Genomic DNA, 13,438 nt, shown 5'->3' with positions numbered 1-13,438 from the left:
GAAGATATTGAACCATTTGCTCAAGCAGCAGGATTGTAATGCTGATTTTGAAAAGTTCTTTGTTGGTGAAAATGGATTCTGGATACTTAAAAAAAAAATTTTTTTATTAAGTTTCAAACCACTTCATGCTATCTGTTTACTGACTTTTCAGCTCTAAACACAATTTTCATCCATTTGTGGTGTTGGTATGGTGCATGAATGATATTTAAAGGGATATCACAGATGATGCTGAACCTTTAAATATATGCTTTGTGTATTCTTTTGAAGTTGAAGCTGGTAGACAGCTTTTGTGTGCAAAATGTGTAGTGGTAAGAAAAACTTCAAGATATATTCTTTTGTTGCTTCTCAATCTCTTTTTTACCCATTTGGAATAAGAATTGGTATAGAGGATTTCTACTTTTGGAGGATGACCTGTCTCCGTTGTGTCGGTCTGTCAGTCCTCTGCTTGCTCCTCTTGTTGAGTAGAAACAGAAATGGCACTGTAAGGGTCCAGCACTATCTGAGCACAGCGGACGATGGCCACCAGCAAGAAGAGGCAGAGTATTAAGAAGAAAAAGAGAGCAAAGCCGAGGTCCACATCCATATCAAACCTATTTACAGGAATAGTTGAAGGGTCCATGTTGGCTGAAACGACACAGACAATAAGTCTCAGCAAGTTACTTCCCTCTTGATATTTTACACCATCCTTTGAGCACTTTTGCAAATTGTTGAATTATTCCAAAAATCAGTCAGTTTGAATAGGTTCAAACTATTTATCTGATAAGAAAAAAGGAAAGGAAAATCCATCTTCATGCTGCAATTTCTTGGAATCCAACCCTCTCTCTGTGTTGTCTGAAGTGAACAGTCCTTTGCTCAATGAATTGGCCTCTTTCTTCTCCTAGGGTTGACACCTACTGTCCTCCTCCAACAGATAAGACAAGCAGAGCCTCATTTGGCACCTGTGTCCTACATAAATAGTTAAAAAGGAGTTTGGTAACTATCAGGCTGTTCCTGAGATTAGAACACCACAGGATTTCTCTGTCCTCTTCGTCGGAGAACTTTACAGAGGATAACGCCCAACAAGTGTCACTGGATCCAGGGTCAGTACAAAAGGTATGGATGCAACACAGCAATTAAAAAGTTGCCACACTTAAGGTTTTAAAGCACTAAAAAGCAAATGTGACCAGATGACGGTTTCTTCATAGTGGAAACGAGTTGGATATGGCACAGAAAGGAAATGTTGACGAAGAGAAAGAGGATATGACGCCTTGTGGTAATCCACTTAAGAGGGGTTGGAATCTGATACTGACCAAAAATGTAGACTACCTGTGTGTTGATGCCTCGATAGATTTATTTAAGTGCAAAGCAACACTTTAACAATGACAGTGGCTCTTCAGAAAAGCACTGTTATGAACAAAACAGCACATCTTGTTGAAACAATGTTGGAAATCAAGATTTGCAGCAGAAGACGTCACTTGAGTGCAATCCAAGCAGGGTGTATAATTGAAAACCTGTCTTAGATAGGACGAGTATAAATTCCACCTGTTTTCACCCCCTGGCTCGTAAAGAGATCAAGGACGAAAGAAGAAAGAAACTGATCCCAGGACAGAGCTACCGCTCTGGGCACCTTCAGTGACAGACAGAATGGGAGAGGAAAACAGATACAGGCCAAGTAGACCAAAGTTGTCTTTTGTTTCTTAATTAAACTGATTTGTATGAGTCAAAGCAAGCATGCATGTAATTAAAGACAGCAACTGTATGTCTTCTAAATGCGTGATCAGTTGCCTGATCTGCTGGTCACACAGATATCATGAACAAGACTGAAAGTATATAACTTCATAGTTATTTAATTAAACTTTTGCAGACTTCACAAATTTGACCTTCCATACTTGAAAATAAGTATGTGTAGTTCAAAGCACATTTGATTTTTAACAATATAACTGAATACAAAAAACCCCAAGCATTTCTTTTTCTTGTTTAGCATTTCATGTACAGTATGTATACGTTTCTATAAGTGATAGAATTTCACATCATTGAAAAATAACCTCGATATAGCCGACATAGTTACAAACAACAAAACAACGGTCACCGACATAAACGCCTGTAGAAGATGAAAACTGGACAGTTAATATGAGTTTACATATAAATGCATTTATGACGAATGTGTGTGTTCCACACACAGAAAGTAATAAAACGGTCAGATTTAAATCAATTCCACAAATTAATAATTCAAATATTTTAGGGGAATTGCCTTTCATCACATATTTTTCTAAATTACAATCTGAACTTAAGAGTTATGTAAAAGGTCATTGGATCTGGGTGACAATTCAGCCTAGTCTACATAGGAGTGAAAAAAAACTATTGTAGATCATTATGCTTTTAGCTGTGCTCAATTTTAATCCAAAATACCCTGATAAAACCATTAATGAAATACCAATAATAAGAGGGTAAGAAATCAACAAAAGTTTCAAAATGACAATACTGGGAAATATTTCCATTAATATTTCCACCATATCCCTCCATTTAAAAATAACATTAATTCTGGACAAAAGTCATGTCAATAATGAATGGCTTTCAGAGTACACAATTCCTGCTTGTTAATTATTGCTGTGACATTTTTTTTGTTTTTTTATGAAGAGTACAAAAACCCTACGTGGTACAGGCTAATGCAGGGTGACAGAAACAAATGTATTAAGCAAGTCAGAGACCACACAAGTGTATTCAAATATATAATGGTACTGTATGAATCCATTTTACATACACACACATGCATACTGTATATATGTATAAGTAGAAAAAGAAAAATAGGTTGTTTACATTTACAACAGACAAACAGTGCGTAGCCATTGTAACACTGCATGTTTATTGATGAAATAAATCATTCAAAAAGAAGAGGAAAAACATTTAAAGCCTCAATGTTCATAGAAAAGTGTCTCAACACTGTGGAAGCGCTCCATAAAAGCAGTGCAGACAATCTGTGGATTTACAGTAAAACTGACAGTGGTGCATTTGAGTCTAACAGTGGAGAAGCTGTCAATCCGTGCAATTTCCTGAGTTTAAAACGACAAGTAGCGGATTCTACATAATAAAGGGTAAAACTGCAAAATACACTTTTCATCAATGCCTGAGAAAAACTAGGAAAGTCCTAAATAAAAAGGCCTTTGTGTGTTTTTAGCTCCTGTGCCGTGTCTTCCAGAGTGCAAGGAAGAATTTCTGTGCCGTCTAAGTAAAGTGTGATTACCTTTGTTGTGCGCTTGTTCTTTATATGTGTGTGTGTGAGTGAGTGAGTGTGTGAGCGTGTGTATTTTGAGCTTTGGGCAATACTAGCTAGTGAATGCTCCTACAATGGCTGGAATATCATTAAATAACCTTCAAGTCAGTAGCAGACTTTCTTGACTTTCTTCCCCTTATGTGTCCCCAATCTTTAACTGGCTTGTGGCAGTGCAATTTAAGCCATGCAAAGCAAAGGGAAGAGTGCTTCTCTCTGGAGCAGACGAGCTAAATATAAGAAAGATTGAGGGTTAGGGCAGAAATAGTCAAGAGAAAAGGGGTAATTAAAAGTATTAAATAGATCACTCGTTAAATGAAGGGTATATTGGAATTTCAAAATCGTCGCTGCTGAAGTTGGCAGGTTGGTCCAGCATTGACAGCACGTCCTGAATCAGATAAAAAAACAGATAAAGAACATAATGACAATTAATTTGAGTGGCAGAGAGAAGAATACAACGACTGGGGAAGACAAATGATGGATTGAATCACTCACAGGAAACATGTCTTGCTGGTTGCCCTGTGCATGCTGAGGATGCTGCTCTGTGTTATTCTGGGAGTGATGCTGCCCTTGCCATTGGGGCCACAGCGCCTCCGCCGCTGGAGGGGGGAATTGTGCTCCAGACTGAGAGCCATCTGGTGAAAAGCACAGAAAGTTGGAGAATGCACGAGTACAGATTTATGTCACGATAAGAGTTAAACTCACCATAACCGTTGGGATTAAGGTTGGCGCGCACATTCATGGGTGTGTAGTTTGCTCCGCTGGTTGTGCTGGGAGAAGCACCAGTCGGCACCTGGTCAAAGGAGTTGGAAGAGCCACCTCCAAATCCTCCCATGCGACCAAACGGAGGTGACATTGTCTTTGCTGCCTGTGGAGCGACCTGCTGCAGAAACACAAAGAGTGACTCCGTTTTACTGCTGAGTGGATGGGGTCAGGGTTCATGTTGAATGTGGAATATCTGATGAATAAACTTGTCCTTCTTGCTTACCTGGTTGTTAAACTGTGGTCTAGCTCCAGCTCCAGGCCATACTCCTCCTGCTGGTCCTCCATGGAGGGGGGAGACCGTGTTGGAGGGGGTAACTGAGTGCGGGACTCCGTTCTGACGAGACATCTGAGCCAGCATCTGCCCCGCTGAGTGACTCGGCTGTGCCATATGTGGTGTCATTTGTGAAGTCATATTTGCTTGCCTGCTGACAAAGGTGACAGAAGAGAGTGTTTTGTTTACTGTCATCTGTTAGAACATAATTAGAACATGAAAACTGCTCCCCTTGTCAAACATGTTTTATTCAGGTTAGCAGCTAACAGAGGACTGACGATAAAGATTAGTCTGACTGACACAGTAACCACCTCCAAGAGTAATTACATCCCGCTTCAAAGCAGTGATGTATTGTAATCGTCAGTGTTTGTGTGTTCGTCCATTCATATGTCCAGCAAATATCTTCGCAATTGTTGCAGATAGAAAGATGAAACAAAAACCACATTACTTGGGCAGCAAAAGGGATGAAAATTAGACGATCTTGACAAAAATAGGTCAAGGTCAAATTTTAAGTTTTGTACACTCAGGAACTGGATAAGCTAGTGCTTTGATCAATGATAGTAGAGCACTAGCTTTGATCTTTGACCTATGCAAGTGGGTCAAGATAAACTTTTGAATTCTGGGGTGTCGCGGGATGTTGCAGTTCGTGACTGCCTTGGTTGTAGTTCTGAATGAGACTTGGATCCTTGTGAGTATCTGCACCTATTTAAAGTGGATGTGGAAAGTCTTTATTTATATTTTTTCCCCTAAATTGGTACGTGACTCACATTTGAAAGAATTGGGAGTTTTCCCAGAGTGGAGCCAAAGCTGCAATTCAGACAATAGTTATGTGCAAAATCAAAAGTAAACAGGAAACCTGTAAGCTTTGGTTTGATATGTTCAACCTATTGTCATGCAAACCAGCAGATGACTTTTTTTCCCGCAAGAAATCCAAATCTTATTGTACAAGAAATACTGAATACTGATTCTATGGTAACAGCATTAACTGTCTGAACAAACTCAACCGTTAGGATGATGAAATGCCCCCAGGTTTAAGATCTGGTGAAAACATTTATGAGATCCTACCTGTAGACATCGTTAGAGCAGCCAGTAGGGAAGCTGCTAGCAGGAGAGTAAATCTGTGTGGAAGGGGTGGGGGCAGAGGGCAGAACTTTGGTGTGATCGGGGCTTTGGAACAGGGAGGGATAGAGTTCTGGTTTCTCCAGGTTCTTGCTGTGGTCTGGACCCGCTGTTGTGACTGGCTGCCCTGACATCTGAATCAAGAAACCACATGTCAACATTGATCAACCATATTTTAAGACGGGTTGAACTCGAGGCCTCACACACACCACAATGTTTATTATTAGGTCAATCCAGTGCTTGGGCGAACCTGTGAGAGGGCCATTGGTCCTGCCTCATAAAGGCCGTCTCTGGTTCCGCCTCCTTCTAACTCGGCCTGTTGCTGCTGCTGCTGTAACTGCCTGGAAATGGAAAACAGAAAGAGTGAGCTTGTCTAAAATAATCCTGTTTCCATTTTCATGCCCTCCAACTGTTGAATGAAATATTCCAAAACACCTGCAGAGAAAACAGCATTCAACCCACCACCGGTCACCATGGCAATATGAAAGATAAATGAAAGAAAAGGCACAAAGAGAGCAACATTGTCCAGGAGAGAAGTATTTGTTATGCAAATACAAACTGCTGACATGCTACACCACCGCATTAAATCTCCATAAACCAAATTCACCATCAGCTATAAGCAGACAGCTATCGGACATGCTTCTTACCAGCTCTAATTTCTAATATGACAAGAGAACAAAGTGTCATGGAGACAGGAATCACCCAGGAGGTGGGGGGGACCCAAAAAAGAGAAGTACTGTAGTCTGTAGAAAAAGCAGAAGCCCCCGTTCTCCCATGCAGGGAGGGGTAGTCAGACAAGGCCTGCTCTCACCTGGTGGCCACCTGCTCATGGCCGAGCACTACAGGAGGGCAGTTTGGGCTGCTCTGGCCCAGGGAGGGGGGCAGTGAGCCCCCTGGGGAGGAGATGGGAGTGAGGGGGTCCTGTGTTGAGTTTCTACTGTCCAAGGACCACATGGTGCAGTAGAGGTGGGAAGCAGGAGAAGAGCGATCAGCATGTGGTTCAGTGTATGAGTGTGTGGTAGAGGAAGTAGGGATGGAGGTGAGACATCTTTCACAAGTCACATGTCACAACGTCAGAGGAATGTATTTCATTTTGTAATCAGACTACATCATGACTGGTGTTAGTCAAATCAGCCTAGGGTGAGTGTAGAGACTCACTTCACATTGACGTTGGTGCAGATGATGTACTCAATCTCTTCTGAAAATGGGTTCTGGAAGGTGAAGGAACTGGTTCTCATCCAGATCCACTCTCTGGATTTGGCGCGAAATCTGAACATCACTGACAGGACCTGGCCCTTCAGCTTCACCACCTGGGGAAACAAATTAGTCATCATTCATCTCAATCTACCTCTTTATTATATTCTTCACTAAGACATTACCCCATTTGATTAGACGAAGCTGCATGATCTCAGACCCAGACTTTCTTCCTTCAACAAACGTTCACTCACCTCAAAAGTCCTAGATTGTTAATATCAAGTCTTGGTCTGACACACTGATTGATTGATTGATTGATTGATTGATTGATTGATTGATTGACTTACCTGCTGGAAACTGTCTCTCAGTAAGCTCTGGTCTTCAGGATGGGCAAGGTCCAGAATATTCTTCCCCAGTAATTCCTGTGACACACATCAGACCAAGCAACAACCATTATTATCTCAGAGGACATGAAGACCAACTTCCAGCACAAAGCTCAGACGGGGGTCCTGTATGCTGACATTTCCTTCAGCTGTCAGTTACCTGAGGCTGGTAGCCGACAGCAGCAAAGCAGCGGTGGTCTATGAAGGTGAACATGCCCTGGCAGTTATGGCGTGAGATGAACTCAACTGGAACACTGATGCTGTTGATGTCTGTTTCACCCGGGCAACAAGTCACCTAAGGGAAGACAAAAAAAAAAAGATGATCATCCTCATGTTCATTATAAAAGCCACAATAGTTCAATAATCTAATTTATTTATATTTTCTATCTTCAATTTGAACGGTTATTTATATGATAACTAATCTTCACAACAGTGCCTAACTAAATACGAAAACTATGACTGTTTCACAATCAACAGCTTACAGGCAGAAAGGTTTTTTCCATACAAGCAAACATTGATCTTAATTCACTAAGACAAAACTTATAACAGCTTGAGCTGAGTAAGTAAGCGATTCCTTTTTCAGATGAAAACCCATCTCTACGTCCACCACTGGAGGTGTTCTTAATCTTAAAATTGCTGAACTAAGGGCTGAATATTATTACAGTATTTCTTTGTGAAGACACTTGAACGTATCTTTAAACACAAGGCAACGATTATACCTGTAATCGCCCGATGGCAACGAGACAGTAGCGACTCCCCTGAGTGTTATCTGCTTCGCTGTCTGTCAATGATACTCCTATAATGTAACACAAACAACAATTCATTATAAGATTTATTAAAGAAAAGACAGTTTAGTTTCTTATGCCAAGCATTTAAAAAATTTGGATTTGACCTGCAGGGGGCCAGGACTTTATGTACCCTGTACAATGCACCACTACAAACTGGGGTTCCCCTTCCTTGGCAGCGCCCAAACCGTTCCTGAGGTGAACAATGAAAATGTGAAACATAAAGTTTAGGCAATTAATCCTATAACTGTAACGGGAATAAAAATGGACTTTACACTTGATTGTAATTGCTGTAGGGCAGCTCAGGGTTTGTGCATCCTCTGCACGGTAATCCCAAATAAATTAAAATAAAAAAGTAACAGAAAATCTGTTTATTCACCTGTTTCTATTCCTGAGGAAATTCAACCTGTTCATGGACAAAGGTTCCACCGAACAAGTTCCACACCTGCAAGTCCACAAAGACAACCAACCACACTGAGATTTCAATCGCATAATATACATTCCTAATACCTACAGATATAAAATATTAATTAGCTAGTTAACTATGGAATGAGTCACACCTCATTCTGCAGATGAATGATCGACGGGCTCCCATACTCATTCTAGCTGATGACTGCTGGCTTTCCTTCTTCACAGTTCCCGTCTTCAAGTCTAACATTCTTCCTTTAAATACAAAACACAACCAGAAATGATTCAATCATGAAGTGATCCTTTGGCAACGCAGAGTAATGATTTATGTACAGTACATGTACAGTAGCAAACCAATTCTTGAACCTGCTCACTCTGTCTATATGTGTTTCTGTGAAACTGCATTTAGACAGAACAACACATTTTCCCATCGGGATTAAGTTATATCATATTGCATTGTACCTGTGCTGTTATTCTCTGCAGTACAGAGCTGCTCCCTGAGCTTTTCTGTGTCGTCTGGGTGGAGCTGATCATACAGAGAGGAGCCGAGCCATTCGGACTGTGACTGGTTGAGGACCGGCGTTAAGGAATCAGACACATAAACTATTCGGCCAGTCTCACACGACACCACGAACAGGAATCCATCGGCGGCCTCCAGTATGAGGTGCTTCAGTTCCTGTCAGGGGAGAATTCATTCAGTCAAGAAAAACAGTCAGAATGAAGTTTTTTAAGTTGGCCCTGTTAACTGTAATTGTTCACAACAGCATTAATAAAAGTTCAATGTTAAAAATAAATAAGTAAAATCAAATTCATTATGGGTGCCTGGGATATGTGTACATAAGATCATGTGAAAAATATGGAGCAATTTACTCTGGAAACTCATCTGAGACAAATTACTAATTATCCCATAATCACAGAATGGGCAGATTTAATTAACCATTAAAATTCCAAAACACCAAAATGCAAAGCTGACACTACTCTGTCATGTGCAGTGTTTCGTGAAAAATACTGAACAGCATCTGAGGTATGCTCTGGAAACTAAATATGATGCACAGATGCTTATAGCTTAACAGGTGTTTCACTTGCACTGTATATTCTGGCCAGAGCACATCAGTAATTTATGAGTTGTCTAAGGGACAAATTTAGTTTGCATCAGCGACAGCATAGACAGAAAATTCCACTCAACTGGCACACAACTGGCACAAAAGTTATTAGCTTGAAATTTTTTACTTCTCTTTCCCTTCATTTTCATTGAGCTCAGTGGAGTTTGGAATGAACAATATTAAAATCATTAGATTTTAACATAAGCAGAACCGGCCTTTTTAAAAAAAAAAATTATTGCCAACTTTGAAAACGTCTTGTGTAGAACTTAAAGATTTACACACAGTAAAAAATGCTTTTAATTTATGAGAAAGAAATGTATTATTTATTTCTGACCCTTCCTCAATGTCTATATTATTCCTTCTGTTGTTCATACCTGGTCAGTGAGAAAAGAAGGCTTATACGACCCATCTGCATTGGTATTGCCACTTCCCCTCAGAGACTTCATATGAGACACAGCCATTCGAAGGATGGTTAATTTATCTGGTTTTCTTGCTAATGCACTGCAAGTGGGCACCATATCTGACAATTCTGTGATGTAGGCAGTCATCTTGTTCCGCCTCCGCCTCTCAATCTCACTGTGATTCTCTCTGCAGTGAGGAAATAAGGAAGGAAGGCAAAGGTGGAGAGGATCGAGATGGGAGAAACAGACAGGCAGGTGGAAAAAAAATGGAGTTGAATTTAGAGTCAATGTCGCAATGCAAGTATGTCAATCGAGAAGAAGTGGGAATGAGAAGTGAGACAAATAATAGACAAACAAACAATAACGTGTAGTCAATGATCTCTAGAGATGGTAGTGATACTAAAGAGTTTGGTCTTTCCAGACCAGTTGTTGTGACAAGAGATAGTAAATGCAGAAAGAGAAAGACCCTCCTGAAAGGGGAGAAAAAAAAGACAGAAAAGAAACTTGCTCAAGAGGAAAGATTATAAAAGTGAAATAATTTCCTGTCACATTAAACATGGCAGTTAGTGACACATAACAGGGGTGGGTTAAGATATATAAACCAATTGCCTTGGACAAAGACATAAAACATTCTTACAAGCACCAAAAACAGGCACATAAAGCAGTGACTTCTTTTTTAACTTCAAAATGACAATTTGCTGTGGTACCAGCAAGACAGGATAGTACTTGATCAGCGCATTCAATTTTGATATGGTTTCAAGTGGTTCAAGCAGAAGAAGGAACCTGACACTGTGGAAAATGCCATACCTGGCTAGTTTTTCCTTATCTGCAAAACTCTGATCTTCTTCCAAAAACCTGGAAATGAAATCAACCCACTAAAACACATGCCCAAAGATCACTACCAAAATAAAAAAAAGACGTGTAAGAGTTAAAAAAAAGCAAAACAAAAGAAAGGATAGTGAAAGGAAAAATCCAACCAACTGCATGGGAGCTATATCAATAATATTGCTCCCCTAAACCACGTACACACTTCCGTTCATCCGCCCGCTTACCTGGCAAAACGCTCTTTATCATTGTTTGGGCCTGATGGGTCATCGTCACCCCTGAGAAAACAGATTTATATGTCACTGCCTAAAGAATTCACACAAACACTGATTATATCACTGCCTCTGACTGAGATGGTTTATACCGGAATATCTTGTTGCCTTCATCCTCATCATCGTCATCATCAAAGTCTGGCCTGAAAGCAAAGTCATGTGAGTAACTTCTCACCAATATTTTCAGAAGAAATTTGTCAATAAATGTCATATAAAAAGTCAGTCTTTTATCTAACGGAGAGATAACACAACCAGGTATCAGCACAAATTGGTCCACTAACACACACTTACGCAGTTCTTCTTTTGTTGGTCCCTTTCGATACCACAGTCCCCCCACTCGCCTGGGTCCCACTAGCCCCCATCCCCAGATTTGGGTCTGGTAACTCTATTAATAACACACAGGCGAAACGTAACAGATGACAGGTGATTTCCCATTGTGCTTCGACCACGTCGAAAAAAAACGAGCATTGACTTAGTCAGGAAAAACATGACTGCCATTAGAATTTATTACGATAGCTGAACATGTTCCAAAGAAAGTTTTTCATTGATTGCAATGACGACATGAAGCTAACAATAATGCAATATTTAGGAAAACAGCAGTCGTGTTGGCATCATGAACGTTAAAAAACAGAGACATATCATTCCAGATAGCCAAAATGCACTTTAGAACTGAGCTAACTTTAGCTGGGATTTGATTTCTCACCTTACCGCATGTGGCTATGTCAAAATACCACAAAAGGGTTCACTAATTGTTAGCTACTAGCTAAGTAGGCTAGCATGCCAGCAAGCTACAACTTATGCAATAACCAGCTAGCCCTGCTGTGGTATTAGCTCCGCTGCAAAGCTAACTTAGCTGACGCTGTCACGCTATCTTTACGAAAGATTCCGCTGCGGCTACGCATGAGGAAAAAACTATAATCGATTGACGATTGCATGGAATATCATGACTTAATTGTCACTGGGACTTTCATTTTACTTTACCTGGGTTTGAAGAGGACATGTCCGAATGGAATAACATAAACAACTTCTGATGAAGAAGAAAAAAAATCCTCGAAATCCCCGCCCCTCCCCCTTGTTAGCTTACTAAAGGCTAAGTGCCTTACGGATCCCCTCACATATGCGCCGTTATTTTGCTTTTAAGTCACGTAAATGCATGACTAGCAGCGTAGCAGTCTGATCACAATATTTAAAAACAAACGAACGGACATTCAACGCCCCGCAGCGCCCCGTTTCCTGTTTTCACTCTGTTTAAAACCCCCTTTCTATTTAAGATGGCGTTGCAGGCTGTAGCAACAAGCTATCTCCAGTGTTATCTTTTCCCGTCGTTCTATTGGACTGCTCACCAGTCAGATACAAATGACGTACAATGTTGGGAAATCCGTGTTTTGCACCGCCCCGCTGGAAGCAGAGGAGCAAGCAGACCTGGAGTATTTATCAAACGCTCCTAAACGTGTGTCACGGCCGGAGTGTTGCGCTTCATGCGTCTAAAACTTGTCAGCTGTTATTGAATAAATCGGTAAAAGTACATTTCATGACTTTTTCTTTAATTGCTTTATAACTACTATGTTCACAGTGCTCCTAATGACACCAAATTAAAACGTAGGTAAATTTGATTCCTTACAGGTGGAGAAGTGGCCGCATTAGCAACAATACAATTTTAACAAGGCAGTGAGAGACTGCAACATCCCGCGACTTACCCTGACCTACTCCCAGGTTAGGTCGTAGACCATAGATCAAAGCTAGTGCATAGATCAAAGCACTAACTTTGATTTATGGTCTTACTCACACTGGCCTTCTCCCTCGTCTTTCTGTCTTATCTGGTTCCGGACTGTGCAAAAGTTGAAATTTGACCTCGACCTACTCTTCTCAAGGTCAAGGTCATCATCTACATTTTCATCCCCTTTGCTGCCCAAGTAATGTGCTTTTTGTTTCATCTTTCATTGTCCGTTAGTCCACCACATATCTTTACAACCATTGCAGATAGAAAGATGAAACAAAAAGCACATTACTCGGGCAGTAAAGGGGATGAAGATGAGATGATGACCTTGAGAAAACTATTTCAATTTATAAATTGATCTATGAAAGTAGGTCAGGGTAAAATTTTGAATTCAGGGGTGTCGTGGAATGTCGCAGTCTGTGCCTGCCTTGTTCCATTTAATATTATAGGCTGAAGTGATCAAATACATTTGACTAATTATTAGGAAAATGCAACAAAAGCTTCACAATTTGAAGTTGGCCCCTCTTAGAACAAAATATGATGATGTATTTATTAGGACTATGTTACACTTGTGGCTGTTAAATTAAGAAATCTCTTTTAAGTAATTGTGAAATACTAGCTTGTTTAAAACCTAACAAGTTTTCTGTATCTCAAATTTCATTGTCTGATCAGGTTTTTTATGAAAGTAGAAACTACAAAAGTATGAATAAAAAAGAGTAAATTAGGACATGTACTGGGATGCTTTCAAATATATGTGTATAAATGAATAATTCCAGTAACATGCACCTACTATTTCAACAACCACAAACTAAATAAACTAAACACAGGCAAGAATATTGCTTTCAGAATATCCCATTTCATTATCATTATTATTGATATGAAATATTTATAAATACAATTTTAGTGCATATTATTCCAGTAGAGCTGTAAAGCAAGTCTGTAATACAT

At 40.1% G+C, this 13,438-nt stretch overlaps 1 protein-coding gene across 9 annotated transcripts; it reads right to left on the bottom strand.

Moving 5' to 3' along the window:
* Positions 1–1,810: 1,810 nt before the first annotated feature.
* arnt (aryl hydrocarbon receptor nuclear translocator) lies at positions 1,811–12,176 on the bottom strand. Of its 9 annotated transcripts, none has more exons than XM_068323416.1 (21): positions 11,755–12,176; positions 11,065–11,158; positions 10,866–10,916; positions 10,729–10,779; positions 10,484–10,531; positions 9,650–9,863; positions 8,635–8,848; positions 8,325–8,427; positions 8,144–8,209; positions 7,872–7,957; positions 7,699–7,775; positions 7,140–7,274; positions 6,944–7,018; positions 6,561–6,712; positions 6,214–6,339; positions 5,653–5,743; positions 5,349–5,536; positions 4,236–4,437; positions 3,953–4,130; positions 3,743–3,882; positions 1,811–3,635 (listed from the first exon to the last, which is right to left on the bottom strand). In XM_068323416.1, exons 1-21 carry the CDS (start codon positions 11,789–11,791, stop codon positions 3,552–3,554), a joined length of 2,412 nt encoding a protein of 803 aa, XP_068179517.1. In that variant the 5' UTR covers positions 11,792–12,176; the 3' UTR covers positions 1,811–3,551. The 9 variants fall into 9 exon arrangements, with proteins under 9 accessions (XP_068179517.1, XP_068179519.1, XP_068179518.1 ...); XM_068323418.1 differs by having other exon boundaries at positions 4,236–4,434; XM_068323417.1 differs by having other exon boundaries at positions 6,214–6,336.
* Between the last annotated feature and the right edge of the window lie 1,262 nt (positions 12,177–13,438).

Source organism: Antennarius striatus, chromosome 9 (assembly GCF_040054535.1).
Source record: "Antennarius striatus isolate MH-2024 chromosome 9, ASM4005453v1, whole genome shotgun sequence".
NCBI classification, from domain to species: Eukaryota; Metazoa; Chordata; class Actinopteri; order Lophiiformes; family Antennariidae; genus Antennarius; species Antennarius striatus.
Note: the sequence above shows the minus strand (reverse complement) of the source record. Positions and strands in the feature narration are given on the sequence as shown.

What these genes read in the sequence shown, in the direction of transcription:
- arnt (XM_068323416.1), bottom strand. Translation starts at nt 11,791, where the DNA reads ATGTTATTCCATTCGGACATGTCCTCTTCAAACCCAG. An exon ending in ACCAACAAAAGAAGAACTGC is followed by an intron (nt 10,917 to 11,064) that starts GTAAGTGTGTGT and finishes CTTTGCTTTCAG; the next exon opens with GCCAGACTTTGATGATGACG. An exon ending in GACCACAGTTTAACAACCAG is followed by an intron (nt 4,131 to 4,235) that starts GTAAGCAAGAAG and finishes GTGTTTCTGCAG; the next exon opens with CAGGTCGCTCCACAGGCAGC.